Source organism: Silurus aristotelis (assembly GCF_946808225.1).
Source record: "Silurus aristotelis genome assembly, chromosome: 8".
Lineage (NCBI taxonomy): Eukaryota > Metazoa > Chordata > Actinopteri > Siluriformes > Siluridae > Silurus > Silurus aristotelis.
In genome coordinates, this window is record NC_139581.1 from 18,919,787 (window position 1) to 18,933,737 (window position 13,951).

The 13,951-nt window shown below is 42.3% G+C and overlaps 1 protein-coding gene across 3 annotated transcripts in view; it reads right to left on the bottom strand.

Moving 5' to 3' along the window:
- The window catches only part of grik4 (glutamate receptor, ionotropic, kainate 4), a 454,114-nt gene that overhangs the window by 67,822 nt on the left and 372,341 nt on the right, over positions 1-13,951 (bottom strand). For all 3 annotated transcript variants that reach the window (XM_083549394.1, XM_083549392.1, XM_083549393.1), the window contains one exon: positions 81-188. In XM_083549394.1, coding sequence (XP_083405520.1) covers positions 81-188 — 108 coding nt within the window. The remainder of the gene's footprint in view (positions 1-80; positions 189-13,951) is intronic.

Genomic DNA, 13,951 nt, shown 5'->3' on the forward strand with positions numbered 1-13,951 from the left:
TGCTTTTGTGTGTTTGATGTGTGAAAATGTGTGTTGGGTTGCTGTTTATGTAATAGCAGAAGGAAAGCAGGTACACTTACCAGAATGGTTGTGATGATCAGTGTGGTGTTAAAGAGTGTGTCTGTAACATTAAGGGAGGGAAGCTTTTTCTCCATGGACAGCCCCTGTTCCGAATGCCACTGACCGATCTTCGCCAACATGCACACACAGAAATAAAGAGAGAGAGAGAGAGAGAGAGAGAGAGAGAAAGAAAGAAAGAAAGAAAGAAAGAAAGAAAGAAAGAAAGAAAGAAAGAAAGAAAGAAAAAAAGAAAGAAAGAAAGAAAGAAAGAAAAAAAAGAAAGATTACGTAAGCTTCTGCGAGCGTTATCTAGCAGAGCGTTCATACAATATTAAACATGACAAAAGACCTGTCATCAACACCGTCTCAGAAGCACACAACAGGTTTTTGCACAGAGATAGGCAAACGAATCAAGTATCTCAAAATCATCCATATCAAATCAGGCATTCCGCGGGAGACAAAACAAATTACGAAGCAATACAATAAGTCAAAACGATCAAAACAATAACTCAAATGACATTTTAACGTCTCTACTCTCTACCTATAGCTTGTTATTGACAGCATGGTTTGTTATCTCCTTACAACTGCAAACGGTAATGATCAGAATCCCACTATCTGTATTACACAGAAAAGGTTCCCTTTGGAGTTTGGATACTTATTTTTGTTCCCCCCTCACTGTGCCTGTGACCTGCTTGTTAGAGATCCAGATCTAAATCCAGATGTTTTTTTCTCTAAAGCCGCTCTTAGAAAATGGCTTTTATTAAGAGATCTATACAAATACAACTGAATTGAAATGAAAATTATCATTATAGCGCTACCACTTATTCCCCCAGGGAGCTTGGCCTTTTCACACACAGCCATTTTGTATGTGGCAAAAAAGCTCAGCACAATGTGATCCTAAATCATCCATTATTTTTTTACTTTTCAGTGTAATTGCTGAGCACCACGGTTCAGCAGGCCTCATGCTTGATGTCTTTTGTGCAGGAGCTGCTCAATTTATCTTCTCCTACAAATCAGTCCCCAGTGTATGCTCCAAAGCAGAAAATCCATGGACGATGACACATACATGATACTACGTGGCCTCATACGTTCTCTATAAACAAACATAACATAACCATTTGCAGGGATAAAACAGTACAAAAGAAAAAATAAACAATATAACCACAGATGGATCATCAACCAGGAACTTATATTTGCTATCAACAATGCAATCTACAATTGATCTGTCATATGCATAATTATGTGGTTTGTGTAAAGATTCTTTCAGGTAGTGGGGGTGTGGTGAAGAGCCTTCTGTGAATGAAAGGAGCAGCACCAGAAATATATGATTCCAGAGAATAAATGATTGTCTATACCTCTATTTACTTATTTATATTCTGTCTTATAGAAAGAGAGAAAGTGCAAAGCTAAAAACATCCCTATAAGTGTCTTGTGGGTGCGCGCGCACCCGTGTGTGTGTGTGTGTGTGTAATAGAGTTAGAGAGAGCTATTAACTTTGATATCGTTTCCTCTTATTTTTGTTTTGATGAGAGTGCCGTGATGAAAAGCATGGAGAGCAACCCAAATAAATACCACCCCGCCCTCTCTCACGCCTCTCAACAGTCTCCTCAGTTCTCTCAAGCCCACTGGGGTATGGCGGTCTTTTAATCAAGCCCTTTATTAAATTGGGCATGTCAACCATGGGTGGTAAAGATGTGGCAAGCTATTACATGCTGAAGCCACAGAGATGCCCACTGCAGCATGCAAATCAAAATATCTCATGAATACAACAACAATGGTTACACTTTTCCTACTTCAGTTGTTTTCTTTGTGAAATTTTGCTTCCGATATTCCTGGAGCTCAATGTGTTAAAATGGAAAGAATGCGAGAGAAAGTAAAACAAACTATAAGGTGAGAAAGGGTGACAAAAATGGAAAACTGACACATACAGTACTGTATACAACTTACATTAAAATGCTTTTCGATTTGATAATGATCATTTAGGATTTAAGAGTGATCAGACTCATTCAGACCATTTTAGTGAGGAAAAGCCCATCATGGGCATATCTCAGGTAGTTTGAACAGCCAACTGGTTACATAATTATCAGAATAAAAAAAGAAAACAATAAAAAGTAAAACTTCATGCCAATAAGTCTGAATGATGCAAACAGTACTACCAAATCTACTCCTTCATATTATAATATAATAATGAAATATATATCAAAATATATATTTTTTGGGGTTCAAGCCCCGGTATCGCCAAGCTGCCACTCTTGGGCCTTTGAGCAAGGCCCTTAACCCTCTATGCTCCGGGGGTCCCTTACGAGGGAAATATCAAGGTCCGTGACGTCGGAGTGACGTGGGGCCGCCTTCTCGTGGGCTCACCACCTGCAGGAGGGACCGTAAGGGACGGTGCTGTGAGGATTGGGCAGCAGTCGAAGGCGGGGGCCTGCTTAGACTGCTGCCCCCGCGTCCCGAATTACGGATAAGCGGGAGAAAATGAATGAATGATGAATATTAAAATATACTGCGAACAGGAAGGACGCTGGTATAAATAAACTATTCCAGACATTAAATCTTGCTATGACTTTGACTCTGTTTGGATCAAGTAAAAAATCTGCTCATTATATAATATATAGGAAAGATATACTGTATATAACATTTATACAATATCATTCAAGGTACTACAGACATTTAATAGTTCTTCAAACACTGCATTAATGTGAATATTGGGTTGACACATAGATAGGGCTTATGATAATAATCACAAACAACCAGAAAACTGGCCTTGGGTTCCTGAACCTGACTTTGTAATTAGCGTGTCTGCATGACAAACAGGAAGGAAGCTCCTGAAGAAAAATCATTTAGATATTTACCCTTGCTGTGACCTTGACCCTGATTGGATCAATTCCAAAATCAATTCTTCTGGTTAGAGTGCTATTTTCATTTAAATTCCACAAAATATTCAAATGCTCATTCCTGATATGTCTAATGAGAATCTAAAAATTTTGAAATCACTTAACGGGCAAAAAAAGAAATCCCAAAACAAAACCTAATTAACAAACTCATTCCCAGAGGTAGCAGGTTTCCTCACACATTAGTTATTCCCTGTCAGAGCATCGAAAGTCGGTCCTATTAAATGTGTTGTATACAATCTAAACATATCCCAATGGCAAGAATACCAGATGTGGAAGGCAAAAAAAACAACTATTATGCAGTTATTGATAACCAGTAACTATGGAAGCCTGTTTCCACTAATGAATAAATTAAAAAAAAGGTTATTGCGAGTTTATATCTCGCAATTCTGACTTTTATTCTCAGAATGACACAATACAAACTTGCAATTCTGACTATTTTCTCAGACTTAAAAAGTCACAATATCCTTTTTATATTTTTTATTCAGTAGCTTCCATATGAAACTAAGCTTCATGTTGTGTGATTCCAATTAAATTACGATTTCTTTATAAGTGAAACGGTGCGAAAATAATCCTCTATAATCTTTTCTATTTTTATAGGTTATAGAATATGCAATCCTACAATCTATGGACATGTCTTTGTATTATTGCCATCTCAATAACACAAAACTAATTCGTACTGTATGTACATCAACATTGCGAATTTATATCTCACAATTCTGACTTTTTCTCACAACTGCGAGTTTATCTCACAAATCTGACTTTTTCGTGCAATTGCGAATTTAATTCTCACAATTCTGAGAAAAAAACTTTGTATCAAGCAATTCTGAGAAAAAAAGTCAGAATTGTGTGAAATAAATAACCTTTTTTATTTTTTATTGAGTGGTGGAAGCAGGCTTCCATAAGTAACAGACTGGTGGTTAATGCATCATATAACCGCATATATGAAGGAAAGAACTAGACGAATGCATTTAACGTGTGATAAAAAAACCCCAAAAAAACCATGCATTCCATTTCTCATTCCTCGCCTCGGTGGACGAAATGCCACCCTGCCCTTGTGAATCAGAGCTGCAGTGCTGAGAAACATGGAGCCCAATCAAGCACTGCAATCACATCTGGCTGGAGAGCAGAGAAAGACAGGGGTGAAAAGGAGAGAAAATAAGAGAGAGAAATAGCAGGAGCTAATGAGGGGACATGCGGACAAGGACAAGGTGTTTATTACACAGGAGTCAAACCATAGTCCATCCGAAAGAATCTGCACTATGATTGTGTGATAAGCACACATCAGAATTGGCTTATAGAAAAACCAATTATATAATCGATACAAATTGGACAGATCATATATATCTATAAACAGAGTGGCACAAAACAGCAAATACGCGTTCTATTTATTATATTGCATATATATATACCACGAAACTGGAAGAAAATAGATATTAAATAATATATCAAAGAGTTAAAGACCTATTGCATACACACATATTGCCACTCAACAAGGCCTGAAGGCGATTCAAGTGCAGACATTTTAATACCAAGTACCAAGATACAAAAAAATTCATGAATCTTGATGCAAACTAACCCAAAATGATTAGATGAAGAAACAAAAACTATAACCTGAATCGTGGAACAAAAATCATGACAACAACTATGGAAAAACAACAAACAAAAGAAGGTGAGTTTTAAACATTTAAGAGAAGTGAGGCAAAAATGAATACATAAATAAACATAAATAATATGTATATTTCTAGTGGACAAAAATCAGGTGCAGAATCAATCATGTGACTAGGTGCGGTGGTTTCTGGGAGACGTACGCTAAATGGACAAAGGTTTTTAGACACCTGACCGTAAGATTTACATGTGCTCTTTGAACAGATCGTAAGTGGCTTTCTACAGAGCTCTGACCTGACCCTTATTTAACACCTTTGGGATGATATGAAGCGCTGACTCTTGTCTGAGTGTCTGCCTTCATAATGGAAGCTGCGGTATCTCTATTGACAAGTACGTAAGCTTTTTAGACTTGACGGAATAATCTGTTCATAAAAGTTCAACGCAATTATGCAGTGTGATGCTGATGAGGAGTCTTCTTAAAAGAAAAAATTAGCACAAACTCAGGAGCTGTCACAGGCTATGAAAGTATTTCCCAAATCACAGGATTTTCATGAATACCAAATGTTTTGCGTAAATACTGCTACAAATGATTTTTTATGAATAAATTTGTCTGTATCCACCTTGATAAATGAAAGCAAATGTGTCCTAAAAGATAAAAATTCTGATATAATTAGCAGAGGAAGCGAAATACCACAATCCACAAAAATACATAAAAAAAAAGCATATTTCATTTTTTTGATTAATACAGGCATGCATGAGCGAGCAGTCAGTCATAAAGCTTTTGAGACAAACAATAAAACAGTAAACATTGAATGTATAACATTAATTTATTCATCTTTAGTACCTCATGGTTACAGTGGTTTAAACTAGGCTACTAGTTTTAAAAATTATATTAGAAAATATATGTTAGAGACAAAAAATTTTAATAACTGCAGTAATAAAATAAATACATAAATACATGACTATTATATATTCTATATGGACAAACATTTCTGGACACCTGACCATCAGATTCATATGTGCTTTTTAAACAACAAATTCCACATTTACTCCCCATTTGATAATTATTTGATAATAACCTCCTTCCCGTGGGCTCACCACCTGCAGGTTGTGCAGCAGTCGAAGGCGGGGGCCTGCTTAGACTGCTGCCCCCGCGACCCGAATTACAGATAAGCGGGAGAAAATGAATGAATGAATGAATGAATGATAATAACCTCCACTCTTTTGGGAAGATCTTTCCCTAGATTTTGGAGTGTGGTTGTGATGACTTTTGTTAATTCAGCTACAAGGATGTTAGTAAAGTCAGGTACTAAAATAGGTGAGGTGATGAGGCCTGGGGTGCAGTAAATGTTTTTATTTAATAAAAAGGTGATCAATAAGGTTGAGGTCAGAGGTCTATAGCAGGCCACTTAAAATCTTCCACTTCAAAACATGTCAACTATATCTTTATTGCAAGATTGCTTTGTGCTTTTGGGCATTGTCATGTTGGAACAGGTTTGGGTCTCCTAGTTCAAGTGAAGGTAATTTTTAATACTTCCACATCTAAAGACATGGACAATTGGAGGCATAGAATATGCCTTCAATTTTGTGGCAACAGTTTGGGAAATAAACGCATATAGCAGGAAAAGTCAAGTGTTCCAATACTTTCGTCTATATAGTGTCTGTGGACTAGCTGAGATTATATATATACATATATATATATATATATATATATATATATATATATATATATATATATATATATATATATATATATATATATATATATATATATATATACAGTGGGTACGGAAAGTATTCAGACCCCCTTAAATTTTTCACTCTTTGTTATATTGCAGCCATTTGCTAAAATCATTTACGTTCATTCTTCTTCCTCATGAATGTACACACAGCTCCCCATATTGACAGAAAAACACAGAATTGTTGACATTGTTGCAGATTTATTAAAAAAGAAAAACTGAAATATCACATGGTCCTAAGTATTCAGACCCTTTGCTGTAACACTCATATATTTAACTCAGGTGCTTTCCATTTCTTCTGATCATCCTTGAGATGGTTCTACACCTTCATTTGAGTCCAGCTGTGTTTGATTATACTGATTGGACTTGATTAGGAAAGCCACACACCTGTCTATATAAGACCTTCCAGATCACAATGCATGTCAGAGCAAATGAGAATCATGAGGTCAAAGGAACTGCCTGAAGAGCTCAGAGACAGAATTGTGGCAAAGCACAGATCTGGCCAAGGTTACAAAAAGATTTCTGCTGCACTTAAGGTTCCTAAGAGCACAGTGGCCTCCATAATCCTCAAATGGAAGACGTTTGGGACGACCAGAACCCTTCCTAGAGCTGGCCGTCCGGCCAAACCGAGCTATCGGGGGAGAAGAGCCTTGGTGAGAGAGGTAAAGAAGAACCCAAAGATCACTGTGGCTGAGCTCCAGAGATGCAGTCAGGAGATGGGAGAAAGTTGTAGAAAGTCAACCATCACTGCAGCCCTCCACCAGTCGGGGCTTTATGGCAGAGTGGCCCGACGAAAGCCTCTCCTCAGTGCAAGACACATGAAAACCCGCATGGAGTTTGCTAAAAAACACCTGAAGGACTCCAAGATGGTGAGAAATAAGATTCTCTGGTCTGATGAGACCAAAATAGAACTTTTTGGCCTTAATTCTAAGCGGTATGTGTGGAGAAAACCAGGCACTGCTCATCACCTGTCCAATACAGTCCCAACAGTAAAGCATGGTGGTGGCAGCATCATGCTGTGGGGGTGTTTTCAGCTGCAGGGACAGGACGACTGGTTGCAATCGAGGGAAAGATGAATGCGGCCAAGTACAGGGATATCCTGGACAAAAACCTTCTCCAGAGTGCTCTGGACCTCAGACTGGGCCGAAGGTTTACCTTCCAACAAGACAATGACCCTAAGCACACAGCTAAAATAATGAAGGAGTGGCTTCACAACAACTCTGTGACTTTTCTTGAATAGCCCAGCCAGAGCCCTGACTTAAACCCAATTGAGCATCTATGGAGAGACCTAAAAATGGCTGTCCACCAACGTTTACCATCCAACCTGACAGAACTGGAGAGGATCTGCAAGGAGGAATGGCAGAGGATCCCCAAATCCAGGTGTGAAAGACTTGTTGCATCTTTCCCAAAAAGACTCCTGGCTGTATGAGATCAAAAGGAGGCTTCTACTAAATACTGAGCAAAGGGTCTGAATACTTAGGACCATGTGATATTTCAGTTTTTCTTTTTTAATAAATCTGCAACAATGTCAACAATTCTGTGTTTTTCTGTCAGTATGGGGTGCTATGTGTACATTCATGAGGAAGAAGAATGAACCTAAATGATTTTAGCAAATGGCTGCAATATAACAAAGAGTGAAACATTTAAGGGGGTCTGAATACTTTCCGTACCCACTGTATATATATATACACACACACAGTGGAACCCACTTATCTCGACCTCGGTTACCTCGACAACCCTATTAGGTCGACGTTTTTGAAGTGGAACCGCCAAATTCTCGCTTTGTCTAAGCATTTTTTATCGGTTATGTCGATAAAATCTTTTTTTATGTCACCGAACCCTAATATCTCGAGCACAAGGGCGGAAAAATTTGCCATTTAACTTCAGTTATGTCGATCGGCACCCCACTCACTATATATATATATATATATATATATATATATATATATATATATATATATATATATATATATATATATATCACCCAAACCTGTTCCACCTATCCATTACCATTTAGGCATATGTTGTGTATTGTACAGTAATAAATAATTCATCAAAATAATCAAAATTGTCTCTGATTGTGTTTGTTGTGAGATTGGCGTGCTGCGGTAAACAGGAGGTTAATTCTTCCGACATTTTAGTTAATTTGGCAGAGTGGTATAAAATTGTAAAGACCTGCCTGCTGCTTTTTTTTTATAATCCCATTTGTGTTATTTGTTTTATTTCTTGCTTTTTACTATCATGTACAGCATTTTGGCCAACCAAGATTGATTTTAAAGGTTCTTAAGAAATAAAATGTGATTTGATTTGAATTGAATTAATTCAGCGGTGCATTGCACAAGTTTAAACTTTCATTAATCAGAATTAAAGATGAAAATGTGTAATTATTACAAAATAATTAATGAATGTTAATGAATCATATGATGCCAGATAAACAATATAAGGCTGACTTTGGACTTTCAGGCCATTCTGATAATTGTATTCATACACAACCCATTTTTAATAATAATCTTTTTTAGTGCGTATTCTTCTTATGCTGATTTATAGGTGAACAAGTTCAGCTCATTTAATGCTGCTCGAAATCTTCAGACAATTAAAAAAAATTATAATAATAATTGAAAAAAAAAAAAAAAAAACGTTTGCCATGGACTTGCTGCCCATACAAAGCTCTCATACAAAGTATTAAAAGAGCAGTTTTGCAATCATAAAGTAAAACAGGAGGGGGGAATGCAAATGTGGAGAAATGGCTTTGTAGTGTTCACATCTTGCTAATTAAAACAATCTATGATTAGTAAAGAACCAGAGATTTCCATTAATTTGTGCCAGTAAGTACGCTAAATCCCAGTGCTGCTGCTCCTGCTCATTTTCAAACTCGCTACAGATGACCTACAGAAAATTATATCGTGAGCAGAAGGCTGTGTGCAACAACAACAAAAAAAACCTCACAGTCCTTCACAATCATTCGTGTACTTCTACACGCTATTACAAAAAAGGCCACCCAAAAAAATTCAGTTATCTCCTCACCTTGTCATTTTCCTGCCTATAAATCTGTCTCTAATGGAAACATGTGGTGGATGAATAAATGGGGATAAAGAGTTAGATGAGGAAATCAATGGGAGAAGACATGAGCAGTCATCAGGGTTTTGGATCACTTCAGAGTCAATATCGAACTGAAAATTAGTGCTCCCTGAGTTATTGAAGAGACAAGAAAGGGCAAGGTGAACGCTTTGATAAGTTAATTAGGAAATAAAAGAAAAGTGGTAACAGTTAATTTTTTTATAGGAGCATGTTTAGGATGATAGAAAGATTTCCAGAGTTGAGGATCCTTCCAAGGATGTGGATGTAACCTTTATTAAGCACTGCTTGATTTTATAATATACAACTGATTTACAGAATGTCTAGGCAAGTCTTTATACATAGTGGAAATTAGCACCTTTTAGTAAAAATGATAGGGTATTTACAAAACAGTACAAAACTGCCATTTCCTTGTGAAGACACTTGCAGTCGCTTCTCCCACTCGTGATGGACTCGTGTTCACACATTTAATGTTATTCATTTAATTGCGCTCTAATGTGTTACTTTTAATGCGTCAGCTGCTGAAACAGTCTCGTTAAAAGCTATTGAAAGGCTAATATATATATATATATATATAAACTATGTGCAATGTGTTAATTTTTCTGATGTATGAAGATTGCTGTGCCACCCTGTATAAGCTGTAATCATTTGGAAGGCAGTACATTATTCTGTTAAGTCTGGTTTCTCTCAAGGTTTCTAGAATTGTTCTTCGCCACCATCAACTCTGGATTGTCAGTTAGGGCTTTAAAATCTATTGTCAGGCTGCAGACGCGAAAGCCGATATAGTCCGATCATTGTCCTTTTATTTCAAAACACCGTACAACACAAAAACACTCATAAGCAGTTGAAAATAACAAACAAAGACATCCGCTCGATACGCGTTGTCCGCTATGAGTTCGAATGTCCCAAGCATAATCCATAAAGCCTTCGGCAATGAGTAATCCAAGTCGGAAGTGGAATTCGGATATACAGCCGGCGGCCGAGCAGCCACGCGATTGTCCAGCTTGACAATATAACGACCGACCGCCTGTGACTCAAGAACGTGAGTTTATGTAGTCTGATCTTTCATGAGCCACAGCTGTCGGTAATCTTGGGAAGCAGCGTGACTGCTATCGAGGGGGGCGTGGCAGGATGAATCCCTGACAGTACCCCCCCCTCCAGGGGCGACACCTGACGCCCCAAAACCCACCTATGCCAGGCGGGCCAGGGAACTCCGAGGAAGGCCTCCTTAGACGCCTGGGAGCAACGGAGGCCTGGTGAGCATCCTCTGCGGAGAGCCGGAATGGAACAACACCTTGCAGGAGGATCCGGAACGGAGCCACGCCCTCGGTGCTGACGGGAGGCTGAGTAAAGCCCCTGGCGGGGATTGGAGCCGGAGCGACCTCCATGGCGGGGAACCGGAACTGGACGCCAACCATGACAATGACCGGGGAGTGGAGGACGTCCCGGGCGGAGACCAGGAACGTCGTACCACTCTCTGAGGGACCTGGAGGACCGACGTCGCCGTCAGAGGGACCTGGAGGACCGACGTCGCCGTCAGAGGGACCTGGGGGCAATCCGTCGTCCTGAAGAGGACCTGGAGGCGAGACGTCGCCCTCTGTGGAGCTTGGATGCGATCCTTCGCCCTGCGTGGAGCCTGGATGCGATCCTTCGCCCTGCGTGGAGCCTGGATGCGATCCTTCGCCCTGCGTGGAGCCTGGATGCGATCCCTCGCCCTGCATGGAGCCTGGATGCAATCCTTCGCCCTAAAGAGGACTCGGGGGCGAGACGTCGCCTTCTGTGAAGCCCGGGGGCGAGACGTCGCCTTCTGTGGAGCCCGGGGGCGAGACGTCGCCTTCTGTGGAGCCCGGGGGCGAGACGTCGCCTACTGTGGAGCCCGGGGGCGAGACGTCGCCTTCTGTGGAGCCCCGGGGCGAGACGTCGCCTTCTGCGGGCGCTGGAGACAAGCCGTTGCCTTCTGCGGGACTGTGGGGTAAACCGTCGCCTTCGGTGGAACCCGGGGGCAGCGGTTCGACTTCCCTTTCACAGTCCTGGAGCCGGGGTGAGTGCACAGGGAAACCCCTGACCGTAGGAGCGCTCCTTGGGACCCTTAGGAGCAGATCGGAGCCTACTGGGCAGCCTGGAAATGGGGTGAAGCCTGCCTGGAGATCCACGAGCGGAGAAGGGCTCGCCTGGAGGTCCACGACATCAGTGGAGCTCTCTTCGGGACACTGAAGCGGAGACAAGCTCGTGGGGTCGCTCGGAGGCGGAGACGAGCTCTCGGGAGGAGCCTGGAGCAGAGTCGTGCCCTCTTGAGGAGCCTGGAGCAGAGTCGTGCCCTCTTGAGGGACCTGGAGCTGGGCGGAGCTCTCTGGAGGGACCTGGAGCTGGGCGGAGCTCTCTGGAGGGACCTGGAGCTGGGCGGAGCTCTCTTGAGAGACCTGGAGCTGGGCGGAGCTCTCTTGAGGAACCTGGGGCGGAGCCGAGCTTTCCGTGGGCGAGATGTCGCCTTGGAAGGGGCTCTGGGATGTGGCGTCGTCTGGAGAGGGACTCGGAGGAGTCACTTCGCCTTCTGTGACTGGAGGTGTCGGCTCGGCGCTCTCGTGACGGGTCTGTGGCGGCGCGGCGCTCTCGTGACGAGTCTGTGGCGGGAAAGCACGCTCCTGGAGACTCTGTGGCGGCGCGGCGCTCTCGTGAAGACTCTGTGGCGGCGCGGCGCTCTCGTGAAGACTCTGTGGCGGCGCGGCGCTCTCGTGAAGACTCTGTGGCGGCGCGGCGCTCTCGTGAAGACTCTGTGGCGGCGTGGCACGCCCACAGGAACCTCGGAACAGAGCGGCACGCCTGTAGAAGCTGTGTGACGGCATGGTGTGCTCGCCGACGCTCGGAGATGGTGTGGTGCGTTCACGAGAACCCCGGAACACAGCAGCACGCTGGTAGAGACCCTGAGATGAAGCAGCCCTCTCATCAAAACATTGGGGCTGAGCTGCAGGCTCATGGGAGATCCGGCACGGAGCCGTGTGCTCTTGAGAACCTTGGAATGGAGTACCTTCCTCCTCAAGGGGACTGTAGTGGAGATCCACCACCTCTATCCCCAACTTCCCCAGAAGCAGCCCGCTGAATTTGGCGAGTGAGCCGAATTTGCCCCCTTTGGCGCTCCATAGTGAGCTGGCTTTGGCAAGAACTTCACCAGACAGGAGGGAAATACAGAGGGCAATCTTGGCTCGTTTGGAAGGAAACCGGGAAATGTTAACAGCCACATACTCGCCGATGCCTTGCAGAAATCCGCCCAATTCGTCTTTTTTCCCCGAGTAACGAGCCGGTAATCCCCTCACGCTCTCTGAGGGGCGTGGCGCAGCCACGCTCTCATGATCCGACTTCTGTGGATCTGAACCGTGAGAAGCGGCACTGAGCTTCCGGAGGAAATCCGAAGCCGGGTTCAGCTGCCGATCCGTTGCGGTCGGAATCGCGGAATGGCAAATCCGCGTTCGGTATAGGTCGGTCGTTCTGTCAGGCTGCAGACGCGGAAGCCGATATAGTCCGATCATTGTCCTTTTATTTCAAAACACCGTACAACACAAAAACACTCATAAGCCGTTGAAAATAACAAACAAAGACATTCGCTCGATACGCGTTGTCCGCTATGAGTTCGAATGTCCCAAGCATAATCCATAAAGCCTTCGGCAATGAGTAATCCAAGTCGGAAGTGGAATTCGGATATACAGCCGGCGGCCGAGCAGCCACGCGATTGTCCAGCTTGACAATATAACGACCGACCGCCTGTGACTCAAGAACGTGAGTTTATGTAGTCTGATCTTTCATGAGCCACAGCTGTCGGTAATCTTGGGAAGCAGCGTGACTGCTATCGAGGGGGGCGTGGCAGGGTGAATCTCTGACAGCTACAGACGGGGGCGTGGCAGGGTGAATCCCTGACAGCTACAGAGGGGGCGTGGCAGGGTGAATCCCTGACATCTATATACATTTCATGTCAAAAGAGCTGATTTGTGACAATGTGTCTTGTAAGCTAAACTGAATCCCAAAATAACTTTAAAATGACTCACACAACAAAGTGACCAACTTTGAGTGACTAGAGTCCTGAGTGGCTAGTGGTAGTTTTCTTAAAACCACTCCCGCTCGCTCCCGTTGAATTTCCAACCATTAACGCCCGCTCCTGCAATGTGTGTGTCCTGCTCCTGCATATATTTACAGCTTATAATGATTGTGTAAAAATGTACACAAACTATGATTGACTTACAGAATAATAACAAACATAAACAAGTAAACTAATAAACTAATAAAGCAAAGCACCTCACATGACAAACCCCTTTGGATTTTTATTTATTAATCTATTTTTAATTAGCCTTAAAAAACTCTTGTAAAATGCTAGCTGCGTCATGCACTAAATAAAGTAGGAGCGCCTACCCCACCGACTTCATAGTTCAGCAACTGGCAACCAGAAGAAAAAAGTGCTGCATGTGTGAACATACTTTCTAACAACACAAGAGGAAACTCAAAACCAACTACTTTGATCGGAAGCTTACACCAACTTTGAAGAATATTAATATAACACTGTTGTTTACTGACTAGCTATGAACCCAC